Here is a 12,772-nt window from a genome sequence, read left to right as displayed (position 1 = left end):
AGACAACTGGGTGTGATGAGCGTGTACATACAAACAGCTTCCTCACGCATTAGACAGGCCCAAACTATGTGTTATAACATGGTGTAGCAGAGAGAGCTCAACAGATGGTGGCTGGCCAAGACAGCTTGTAGGGAGAGAGGCATCTATATAGGGAAATAGCTGAAGATACAACATGTAGGTCCTGAGAGACCACAATACTGTACTGTACAAAAGTTTGGCATGCAGTGGCAATTAGAAACATGTTGATACAGAGTGGCTGGGGCACAGACTCAGAAAGAAATTACACATAAACATAACATGTGAAATGTAAAATAATACATATTAAAGCCTTCAATATCAAATAATTACATTATCATATGCATTATTAATAAGGACACTGTTTTATGTAAAAAACAATTGAAAATACACAATTTGACATATGAAGTAACAAATAACTTTTCATAAATAACAATTTCATTGCAGTGGTAGAAATTGGTTCTTGAGTCCAGTGACACAGGTTGCAGGATTTCAACAGCCAATCAGATTGCTGGAACATGGAGGCATTTCATTGACTGAAAATTGCTCAAAATGCCATACAATATGCAACTGGGGGAGTTACCCTTCTAGCTGAGGGTTATAGCATCACTAGGCAGAGCAAATATCTCAGTTTCTAAATACACACACACGCTCACACGCCATCTGAGCTGCCCGCATACATGACTGGTGACTGTGGGAGGAAGGATGATGAGGAATCAGGTTGAGAAAGACGTCTTATTGTGCAGTCACACCTCAGGAAGTTTTCCTCTCTGCCTCAATCTGGCTGCTATCGTCAAGAGTGGTGAAGCTGTGTGTGTGTGTGTGTGTGTTTGTGTGGAATGACTTGAGTGAATCAGAAGCGCAGTGTTTTTTTATTGAAAACTTTTATTAGCTCTGTAAGCAAGCAGTCATATTGTTGCCTCAGTGTTGCTGTGACACACACACACACACACACAAACACGGATCTCTCTCTCTCTCTCTCTCTCTCCTCTTAACCAAGTGAATGCCACACAGATGACATCAGTTTTTCCATAAATGCCTGGAGAGAGTCAAATTGTCCTTAATACACTGATCCAAGCACACAATACCTTAAATACAAAACAATCAAAACCACAACGATAACAGAAGACATATAAATAGTACAAATACAATCCATCTTACTCCAGCTTGTTTGTTTTGGCTATGCCCAAAAAGGGGAAGAGTTCTAGTGGAAACAGCTCTTCCCTTTCTGTGTCTTACGGTAAAAGACTTTATAAAGCACCCAAGTGTTCGCCACCCAGAGCAGCGCTTGTAAACCTTGCATCAGCACATGCGAGAGTGGAGCCAGAGTGGCACAAATCTGCAGGAAACACCTGATTAACCCCCCGTCCATGTCTGATTTTGAGCCCTCGTCTGCCTCCAAGTTTGAGTCCCGCGAGCAGCATCCTACTATCTGTAAGCCCAGCTGCAACGCCACTCCGGTCCATATGAGGGTGCAGACGAGTCCTGCGTGATGTGCCGTTCGCACGTGGCGCGACTCGGCCGCCCAGTGGCTCACCAGCAGTGCCTCCAGGCTCACGCAGCTCAGCAGCAGCAAGCTGGCCAGGTGGTGGGCCTCCAGCAGCAGGCCCCGAACGATCCAGGGGGTTGCCTGCCCATCACAACCCAGGGAAAGCTTCATGTCGCCCAGCCCGAGACCGAACTCGAGGCCCAGGCCCCAGCGTAGCAGCAGCAGGCCGTCAGCCCTGGCCAGCTGGCCCAGCAGCACGACAGAAGCCTTGCGGGAGACGTGCGGCGAGGAGAGCAGCAGGAGGGTGTAGAGGCTGGCCAGCGCACCCACGGCCAGCAGCAGCTCGTTGCCCAGTGGCAGCAGCAGCGTCTGGATATACTTCAGCAGGAGGAATCTCCTCAGGGCATCGCGAGGGGCTGTCGGACCAGCCGCGGCTGCTGAGAGCTCACTGAGGGGAGGAGAACAGCCCGGGTGTTAGTCCTCTGTTGAATGACCGCCATAACAGATTTTCTTCCCTGATTCATCAGTATTTTTTACACACACAAAACTCGGCACCAAAAGTACTACATATGTGATACAGTTTACACAGCTGAAACTGGTTTGTCATGTCCTTGTTGAATGAGGACATGACCTCAATCTGCTACATAAGTTTAAAAATACTTCTTAAAAAAGCTTACGTCTGTTTGACTGTCAGTCCCCCACAACACACACACACACACACACACACACACACAGCAAGATAAACTTTCTGTCTGCTCAACATTAACAAGTCTAGTCAAGATCATGTCTCTGATATGATCACTGATCCTGGCAGGCAGGAAGGTTACTTACAGCTGTGCACTGGCTCCTCTCTTTGTAGCGCTGAAAGCCGCCCTGTGTGGTACAGTCCGACTCATTTTTCCTCTAGGTCTCCGGGTCTCTGTATGTGAGTGTGTGTGAGTTTCCTCAAGTATGTGAGTATGTGTGTGTTTGTATCTCAAAATTTGAGTGTTTGTGTATACGTGAGTGTTTATGTATTTGTATCCCAGAGTGTGTATGTGTGTGTGTGTTTGTGTGTTATTTGTTCTCCCTCAGCTCTGGCTCAGTAGGAGATCTTGGTCATGTGTGCATGTGTAGCTGTTTCGATAGAGTGCGAGTGCGAGGCACAGGCGGTGTGTGTGTGTGTGTGTGTGTGTGTGTGTGTGTTTTTATAGCCACTGAGTGAGTACGGACCGGGAAGTTTGTGGTCCCGGAGCGAGATTCCTGACTCATCAAAGCTCCCAAAGGAGGGTGGGAAAACCCTCCTCCTGTCTGGTGACATCACCCCACAGTGTGTGTGTGTGTGTGTGTGTGTGTGTGTGCATGCATGCGTGGGTGTGTGTGTGTGTGTGTGTGTGTGTGTGCGTGTGTGAACAGGATGCTATTATCAGTACAAAAAAAGGAAGTTGTGTTTGTGAAACACATGTCTGATGATAACCAACAACAAGATCCTTGATTGAATGTTATCTCCACCTATCACTGTTTCACACACCCATTTATTTTCAGTATAAACCATTCTGCATATCTTCAGTACCAAACTATCTTTTCAAATCAAATCGGGCAATTTACTTGTTCAATCACAACAGGAAATTCAGCCAAGCAGTAGGATTTATACACAGTAAGCTATGAACACAGGACAGAGAAGCAGGTACATCTGCTTTTCTCTAGTTTATCCATCTAAAAATCTACATCCAAACACCTTTCCACTACCACAGTTTGTTTCACAAAACAGGAAGGATATGGTCAACAAAATAATGTAATCTCCTTATCACAGATACTGTGGTTGGAGACATGAACAGGCAAAATATGCCATGTGGCCTGTATTTCAGACCTGAGGAGATACACACTCAAAATATAACATAATACCAAACATATAATAAGAAGAAATATGCTGTGGGTGGAAACACCCATATCTTATTTATTTTGAGAAAAGATTTACAGTGCATCAAAGTTCTAAGCATAATGTCAAGGCCTAAGTAGGTAATCTGTCATCTAGCAGTCTTTCACATGGCTGTACATACTATCAGAGTGAATTTTAAGACTAAACCAAATGTAGCCTGTACAAATGTCTCTCAAAAAGTGAACAGCTGCAGTGTTGCTTTAAATACTGATTTAAAAAAGAATCCATATTCACAGAAAAATCCATCTTCACGGAATGTGACTGGCATCTATCCCTTCCATAGGTGAAAACAGCACATTGACCTTAAAGTTTCATGAATGCCAATAGATGCTAATGGCATAGATAAAACCTCACATTTCCATGTTGCATAACATTTTACGGTTTAAATAAACTGCAAACTTGTTTACCTTGTGATATAGGTGACCAGATTTTCAAAACCTCAAACCATAGGTCCCGAAATCGTGGAGTTCCTGCTCCTGCCCCATATCCGCTTGGCATGCTCCTCCGGCCTGACAGCTCTGTCATGGTCGCTCTGTCCTGGTTCACAAGTGAAAGCAAAGCAAAATCACAACACAGCACACAAGACAAAGTAATAGCACAAAATAAAATAAGTGCATTAAGATATGACAAACGTGAATACATCGATAATATTTCTGCACACTGTGACATGCTCACCACAGGCATTATATTGGAACAGTTGTTGATGACTGACACACTTCAGCGTTGAATTCAGACACATGATGTACCGTTTATGTTTCTTCAATGGCTTTAGGTTGGCCTTATGTTATAAAGAACATGATAAATTCTATGTAACCACTGAAAACTGGGACAATTTGATAGAAGTTTGAAGTTGAAAACTGGGATGTATAAGTGTCCCGAGAAATATTTGTGGGGACTTGGGACATGCAACTCAAAACCTGGACTGTGCAGGGCAAACTGCGTCACTGTACCTTTTCCACTCTTAAAGAAACACGCCACCCAATGTCAGTAGTAATATATGTTCTTACCTTAACTTTCACAAGTTGAGTCATACCAAAGATTGTTAACAATCTTTGGTCATACCTCTCCCGTGTCGGTACGTGCACTCAAACGCTCTGTCGCGCGGCACGAATGTGTTAGCATGTTGCTATGCTAGCGGGCTCAGAAGTAGCCATAGAGAGAGGAAGATAGCAGTAATCAAAAACATCCACGTTTTCCTTACTTAAATACAGTTGCACGAGTAGTTGATAAAAATGTGTAAGGTCACACAACATGAAACGTGGCGATTTTCCAAGCGAATAAACAGGAGAACTACAATGACTCAACTTGTGAAAGGTAAGGTAAGAACATATATTACTACTGACATTGGGTGGCGTGTTCCTTTAACCCTTTATGCTTCCGGCTGCCTGTGCACACGTTGCAAGTGCACAATCAGCACTTATGATGTTCTGAGCGGTTTCTTTATTTAAAATATGTGCAGCAGCATTGACACCAGAGTCTGGTGTGAGGCAGGGTGGAACTGACATGATACTTCCTCTGTCACCAGCCTGAAACTGTTACTCACGTCAAGCTCAAGTTAACCCTTTCTGAAAAGCAGAAGTGTTGACACTCCAACCTCCCATCATCTCGTATGAAAGCCATTTCACAGAACTGCTACGAAGGCTGAGTCACAAAGTAAGACAACTTTCAGTATTAATAGTCCCAACAACAACATAATGCTGTGGCTTTGCCTTCTGATAACAGAGTGTTGTCGCTGCAGGAAGGCTTCAGTGCAGATGATGTCAGTTGAAAAGGTGGGCCAGAGATCAGACCACGCATGGTCATCAAAGCAGAAGGAACCGGTCTGGGCATGTTTACCACTCATGGATATTTGACTTACTCAGGAACTGAGGTAACCACAGCACTTCTCAAAGGCTGTCTTATAGAGATATGTTAAACCACAGTCCTCTTCACTCGATACTTGCTACACAGACAGCTAACTTGGGCGGAGTGATTGCATCCAGAACCTGAAAAGCTCCTCTGCAAATCCCAAGTAGCAGTGTCTCGACTGAATGAGAATATAGTTCCAAGTATGCTTAGAAAATCATCTTAATGTACCATTTTATCGAACTCTGGGGAGAAAATAAGCTAATTTCCCAAAATGTTGCAGTTTCCATTCAGTTTCCATTCAGCTTTATTTTACTTTGTTGTGCTTTGTAGCTATGCTACCAAAAAACAAAAGAGGCTAAATAGCCCACGGTTGCCAACTTCGGGTGTTTGGCTGGAGTGAGATTTTTTTCCTAACCCTAATTTTAAAAATGTCTTTCCCCTGACTCTATTGCTACAGTATGTATAATCCCTGATTTATATAAAACACAACTAATAGAATAATTTACTGATTGCATTTGAAAACAAGACCCGCAGCATGGACGGATTATGAGCCTCTGGGCATAGTCATGAAAAGGGCCTCCCTAACCTCCTCAGAAAGTATCACACAGTATCACACTGTGTTATTTGATTGAGGGGCCTCATTCAGATATCAGGGGTGAATAACATAATCCATAGTATTGAGGGGCCTTATTAAGACATATCACATAACATATTAACCTGACTGAGGGGTGACTTCATAGTAGTGTAGTAGTGACTTCACGCAGAGGCTTGAGCTTCAAGCCCCCCTGAGCCTGGTAAGGCCCATTCAGTAATCCATCCCTGCCCCGCGGCCAGGGGCGGTTTTAGCAACTTGGATAAAACAATAACAAAGATTGTTTGAAATGATTACAATTATGTGTGTGTGTGTGTGTGTGTGTGTGTGTATGAATGTACGTATGTATGGAAATTAAATATTTTTTCAAATATATTCAAAAATCTACCAGCCACTGAACTTTTTAAACAGCTACTATGAAAATTTGATATCATGAGTCATAACCAATGATCATGGTTACTGGTATTATTGCGATATGATTAAAATGTGCTGACTTTTTTTCCTAAACCTACCGCCAATGTTGGACAGAACTCATAATTGGCCTGTCCTTCATGCCCAGTAGCAACAACTAAAGGTCAACAGAACAGCACTAGTGTCATAAACATGGTGTGGCTCCTTTAAGACACAATTGGTGTGAGTTCTGGAGCTATTCAACTTTAACTCTATACAGTACTGTAGCCTACATCATGTAATTTTAATTATTATCTAGGCTATATTTAACATTAAACTTTTATTTTCTATTCGGCCTGCTATGATATCATGCATTAACCAATTTAAGCTCAGTTTTAAGACACTTAAATATTACATGCATGCTTAGCATTTTGTGAAAATAAATCATATAATTTTGTGAAATTAAATCACTGACAAACTCTTACCCATGAGCTGTATATCCTCTGATTTTAATATTTCCAAATAGGCAATTTAAGCACTGCCCAAAGTTGGAGACGATATAGAAATTTGCTACAATTTCAAAACCGGATTACTCTGGAATTGTACAGGGGAACACATTACCTTTGTGTTCAGTAAGGTCTGCTGTTTATTCCGATATACGGTTTGTCATGTGTTGAGCGAAGAGTTTGTGAGATATTCCACCTAGATGAATTGAGATGAGTGCAGAGCTGTCTGCAGAGTACTATGATTATTTCTTGAAAATTCTTAGTTAATTTTCTCGCAAACCGTTTATCACAGCAATTAGCGACTAGGACTGTCTAAAAGATGAGAAAAAGCTCTTTCTTGTGATAGCTTATCTGGGGTGTGTTTCCCGTACAACTACGGCTTTTTACTAACATGGTACGATGCAACATCAAAATTACGACTGTTTCCCAAAACCGTCGTACTTACATAGTAATTTGTAAGTTTGAACCATGATAGTTTCCAAACTTCAGTAGTCTGGACTAAGGTGGTTAATGATGTTTAGTAGCACGTGAATGGGCACACATGAAAATAACAGAGACTTAATGATGGACTACCTTAGTTTAATCTGTGAATCATCTCTGTTTTCTTTATTCAGGTTCATGAAGTTAATTCATTGGTTCATATAGGCTGACCTTGTAAATTAACGACTGCTTTGAATTAACTTTTAAACATGTGTCATTTAAATGTGCTGGTGAAACAGTTGTACTCTATTGTTATTTACCCCCTATTCAGTCATTACCGTCGTCAGCTCTGTGGTGCAGTGCGTTAAAGGTCCCAAAAAATAATCCTATGGGTTGCACAAAACATGTCCCTGAAGCTGTTTGCGAAAAATCCATTCTTGGCAGTTTCAGTCTCTTTCAGAATAGGCTGTTTCTGGGGTCTGTTGCCTTAAATGCAAATGAGCTGTTGTTGGCCACGCTGATTCCATGTTTACGTCAACAGGCAGCATGGTCGTAACGTAAGCCAGGGAATATGAGTCGGTGCCGGTGACATGGTGACGGAGGATTCTCCACCTGAAAACCTCTGCAATTTGTTATGCAGGAATAATCAGTGGTGGGTAGAGTACTGAAAATCTATACTCAAGTACAAGTATATTTACTTCCTTCAAAATCTACTTGAGTAAAAGTAAATATTCCAATTGGACAAACCTACTCGAGTAAAAGTAAAAAAGTACTTTGTTATGAAACTACTCAAATTACAAGTTACTTTTCATTTTTGTATTGATGTGCTTGGATCAGTGAAAAAGACATAACAGGCCCTATTTTGGTGATCTAAAACACATGGTCACTTGTGGATAGCTTAAATACATTTAGGGGTTTGTCCAGTCCACACTCGGGGTGGTTTTGTTATCAAACGTCAGGCACCTGGTGCAAAAACCAGGCGCCTGGTGCTTAAACCAATCAGAATGACACCTGTCATTCCCTTTAGAAGCAAGCACTGCAACTTCAAACAGCACATCTGTATTTTGATAGTCAGTGGCGCATTTCAAGGAATCAAATTGAAACACAACTACCAAAGTAGGGAGAGAGAGAGAGGGAGATGATAGCTGGAACAAGTTACCAACTATTACAATTTGGTTAAGCAATCTACAAAATCCCATACAATAATTGCTGCATATAATCAGCAAGTTACATTGTGTTGTCAACCCTTCCTGAAGCATACATTCTACTAGTTATACCAGGGTCTCCAACCTTTTTGGGATTGAGGGCTACCTGAAGGATCCAAAATCATATGGCTACTCATTTGAAACAAACAGACCCTCACTCCTTTTTTGCGAGGGTGATCCTCCTAAATAATAGACCTATGTGATTTTTACATTTAAGTTATCAATATTATGTAGGCCTATGAGCCTTTATATATTAAGCAACTGTATTTTCATCTGATTCTTCAATACATCAATATCAATATGCAACACTGACCGTTTTTGTTCAGTTAGTTCAATTCAAAGTTTCCATGAGGAATCTGATTTAATTTTTTAAACGAAAAAAGCCATCTTTAATGCAATTAATAATGTAGATTACAAATAGCATGCCCACCATTCATAATTCAGAGGTTGGTTAAGTTCTGATTTCAGTGAACAATTCGGTTGTAACATTCAATGTTCAAGCAATCACCAACACCATTCTAACTTAGGAAGACGCCTTATTGCACATCTGAAATCTCTCCATGATCTGACAGTCCTATTGGTATGCCACAAGATTTTCAACGCTATTGCTACACCAGTAGGCTACGGAGGAGAAAGGGCCCGTGACCTAAAGCAATTGTTTTTCAGTCCTTGAACAATCATGCACGAACCGTACGGACACGGAATAGCCACAGAACTTTTGCAGAGATATGCTTGCATTGGCTACACCAGATGAGCAAGCTAATATAGCCTATATTACAGATGCATGGCCTACAATTAAATATCCACAATGGAGGATGTTTTAGAGCGTGATCTGCAGGCGACTATTTTTAGAAAGTGCGCTGTGGGCGCCGTAAAGGCATCCCGCAGGCTATCCCGCGGGCACCATTTTTGGAGACCCCTGAGTTATGTCAAGAAATAGCCTTTGTTTCAGTCGAATACAGCTAGTACTAGCTCGCTAAGTAGCACTACGAGAACCACTGATAGAAAATAATACCTCAACATTTTGAAGGCTGATATTGTTATGCTTAGGCTGACACATTCCTTTCATTATACGGTTGTCTCCCTTCCTTCGCATGGGACGGAACAGTGTTGCAGATGTGGCCAGACGTTGACCATGGGAGTGGGGGCTGCTTTTGGTAGTAGGCTACTAACGTTCTATCTCTGCATCCATGGCGTTTCTAGTCCTCAGTACCAACGTAACGGCCGACTCGCTTCTCTGCTGTGTAACAATGTTGCAACCTAGGGAGGGCGCGTCGCTAACGTGTATGCTTGTGTTCCAGTCAACGAAGATATGTGTAGCCTACTTCTATCGAAATACTCATTTTAATGAAGGCCCAATGGGAAATGTAATTGAGTAAAGAGTACAATTCTAGTTCAAATATTTACTCGAGTAAGAGTAAAATTACAGCCTTAAAAAAGGAACGTGGAAAGTATTCGTTACCCGAAAAAAGTACTTTTTTTACTCATTTGCGTTACTTGTAACGCGTTACTACCCACCACTGGGAATAATATAGAATGTGTGACAAACGTCATTGATGGTTCTGTCTGAATTGCCTTAGTTAAGTAGTAGGGGTGGGCGATATATATCGTCTGCGATAATATCGTGATTGTTGTTTTAACGATGTGCAAATTGACATTATCGAGTATTTAAATTACTTATGGGGGAAAAAACACTCGAAATCACGCAGTGAAGACTCACTGGAGGACGATGATATCGTCCATCGGCACAACCCTATGATGTAACATGACATGGCCTAACAATGTTAAATGATAATGGGTAAAATTTTATTTGGATTGGTATATAAGCCCAGTAGATTTGATGTAGCCCATTCAAAAGTTTGAAAGCATTTGTGAAATTATCTGCCTATTACAAAGCCCTTTTAGGCAAGTCCCTCCACTCGGCAGCCATATTGTAACGCTTTTTGGGCACTTATCGGGCACCTATTTCGGGCAGAACTGCGTGTGTGCAAGGCTTCACGAATCGCGCCACACCAACCTTGCTCCAGCTGCGAATTCACAACAAATGATGTTTTCCCAATGTTTTTACAACATACCTTCAACAACATTCTTTGAGTGCTGTGTCTCCTCATTAGAAAGTCTCTGCCAGCTAGTCCCCATAGTTTGAAAAACTTGACGCCTAACATAAAGATGAGTCATAACAAAGGAAAAACTAAAGCCACGAAGTCAAAGGAAGAGGAAAAATCGAATTACTTCAACAAGGATAGCACATCCATGCCAGCTAACCTAGCCATGACCGGTGAGACTAGCAATACCACGCAAGGTCCTGACAGTGACATCAATGTCACCATCATAACTGAACTCGGAAAGTTTCGACAAGAAGTAAACGAGACGCTTGAAAAACCTTTCCGAACAAGTTGCCAACATGGACCAAACTGTCCGAGGTCTGGGGGGGAGAATTACCGAGGTGGAGGAACGAGTGAGCACTATGGAGGATGAGCACAACCGGCACACACAGCTACTGTCTTTTCTCCTGCATCGTGACAGACAGCTGGAGGCTCGCTGTGAAACGCTGGAGAATGCGTCACGTCAAGAGAATCTGAGGATTTACGGAATTAAAGAATGCTCAGAGGAAGGAGATATAGTCCAGTGGATTGACCAATTTCTCCGCAAACTTCTTAAACTGCCGGCCGAGTTTGAGCTACGACTGGACCGTGCTCACAGGTCCCTTCTACAAAAACCCACCAGCAAAACGGCAAGTTCCAGGTCTTTTGTCTTGAAATTCCACAGCGTTCAAACTAAACAACTAGTGCTAGAGAAAGCGTGGAAGGAGAAGAATCTAACTTACAGGGGAGAGAAAATTACGCTGAGCCATGATTACTCACCTAAGCTGCAGGAGAGGAGAATGGAATATGCGTCCATCAAAAAGCAATTGAAAGCTAAACAAATTAAATTCCAAAGCCCCTACCCAGCGAAGTTGAAGGTGTTCACTCAAGATACAACCCTGGTTTTCGATTCTGCGTGGGAGGCAGCAGACGGCCTGCGACACTTGGGAATCGAAGTGGAGCTATCCAAAGAGGAACGACTGGAGAGAGATCGGCATCGCATGGGTTGGAGTGGGAAGAGCAGCCGAGCGCGGATAGACGGCAACCTACTGCGAGCGATGCATGGATTTGTCGACGTACCTGGTGAGACCGTTTCAAATGCAGAGTGATGCCTTTTAGGTATGCACTCATATATATGTATGAACTATGGGGACATATTTTGTTTTACCACTCTTATTAGTAATGCAACCACTTTTTTTTCTCTCTCTTTATTTTTCTTTCCTCTCGAGTTCAGCATTCCTTAACGCACTGAGAGAGAATGCGACATGGTTATGTTGATTATGTGAGCTTAATGTGTCAAACCATTATGGAAATTGTTTTCCATGTAATTTAAATCATACAATACTTTTAATTTCCCTGCCTTTGGAAAAGAGAATATTTTGGTTGAAGTTTAAAGCTGACCAATGGTCACAATTTTTATTTATTTATTTTTACTTATACATTTATTGAAAGGCAGCCAATGTTTTATTTCTGTTTTATATATCCCATAGCTGGCGATTTTAGTCTGGATAATCAAATTTTCAGTTCACTTCACAAGTACTTAATTTTCATATTATATTGGTGTACAGAGGACAGGGTGCAAATACACCTCTTGTTGTAGGAATAGACTTATTTCTCACTCAGCAGAAGAGATCTGAAGCTGGAGACACAGGTGGAGTTAAAACCACCTGTAATTTCTTTTTTGAATATTTTTTATTTTTTAGGGGAGGCCCTCACCTCATGAACAGGAGAGGCTTTCCTCCCATGCTAGACGTTCAATAGATCAGCAAAGGGTCGTTTAGAGACCCCTGCCTTGGAATCACTGTTTTCTTGTTTTTTGTTTTGGTATGTAAGTTCTTTTTACATTGTTCTCACAGGGAGTGAATTCACGTGTATGAAACGTATTAAATATGCAAACACAGATCCGGTGTTATACCAGACATCCCAACCTGCAAAAAGTAATTTCAGGGAGGTATCACGAAGTCCCCCCCCCCCCCAAAAAAAATAAATTAATAAATTAATTAATAAATAATAATAATATTAATAATAAAAACGTTTGCCTACTTAGTTACTGAAATACAGATTAATATGTTTGTTCAATAATGTCTAGTCAGCACACCAAATAAGGCCTATAGATAGAAATTGTGAAAATAAAGTATGTAGATTTTGGTAGTTTGGTCTTTTCATGTAGCATTGGCAACTAGCCATCTAGTATAGGCCTGAATAATATGCACATGAATTGACATTAGTTAAACTCACCTCAACATGTTTTTTGCAATCATTTAACCCGCCATGGGCAATGCTAAAGTCACTGTTGCAAACAGTG

General features: G+C 41.6%; 1 protein-coding gene across 1 annotated transcript; it reads right to left on the bottom strand.

Moving 5' to 3' along the window:
• Positions 1–880: 880 nt before the first annotated feature.
• Positions 881–2,499, bottom strand: LOC125286665. Its single transcript, XM_048231886.1, has 2 exons — positions 2,336–2,499; positions 881–1,952 (listed from the first exon to the last, which is right to left on the bottom strand). The coding sequence occupies exons 1-2, from the start codon at positions 2,398–2,400 to the stop codon at positions 1,220–1,222; spliced, it is 798 nt and encodes a 265-aa protein (XP_048087843.1). The 5' UTR covers positions 2,401–2,499; the 3' UTR covers positions 881–1,219.
• Positions 2,500–12,772: the final 10,273 nt, after the last annotated feature.

This window comes from Alosa alosa, chromosome 21 (genome assembly GCF_017589495.1).
Source record: "Alosa alosa isolate M-15738 ecotype Scorff River chromosome 21, AALO_Geno_1.1, whole genome shotgun sequence".
NCBI lineage: Eukaryota > Metazoa > Chordata > Actinopteri > Clupeiformes > Clupeidae > Alosa > Alosa alosa.
Note: the sequence above shows the minus strand (reverse complement) of the source record. Positions and strands in the feature narration are given on the sequence as shown.

Bases quoted from the DNA above. Each gene is read 5' to 3' on its own strand.
- LOC125286665 (XM_048231886.1), bottom strand. From the start codon at position 2,400: ATGAGTCGGACTGTACCACACAGGGCGGCTTTCAGCGCTACAAAGAGA. The intron at 1,953-2,335 runs GTAAGTAACCTT...TCCTCCCCTCAG, and splicing joins AGAGGAGCCAGTGCACAGCT to TGAGCTCTCAGCAGCCGCGG.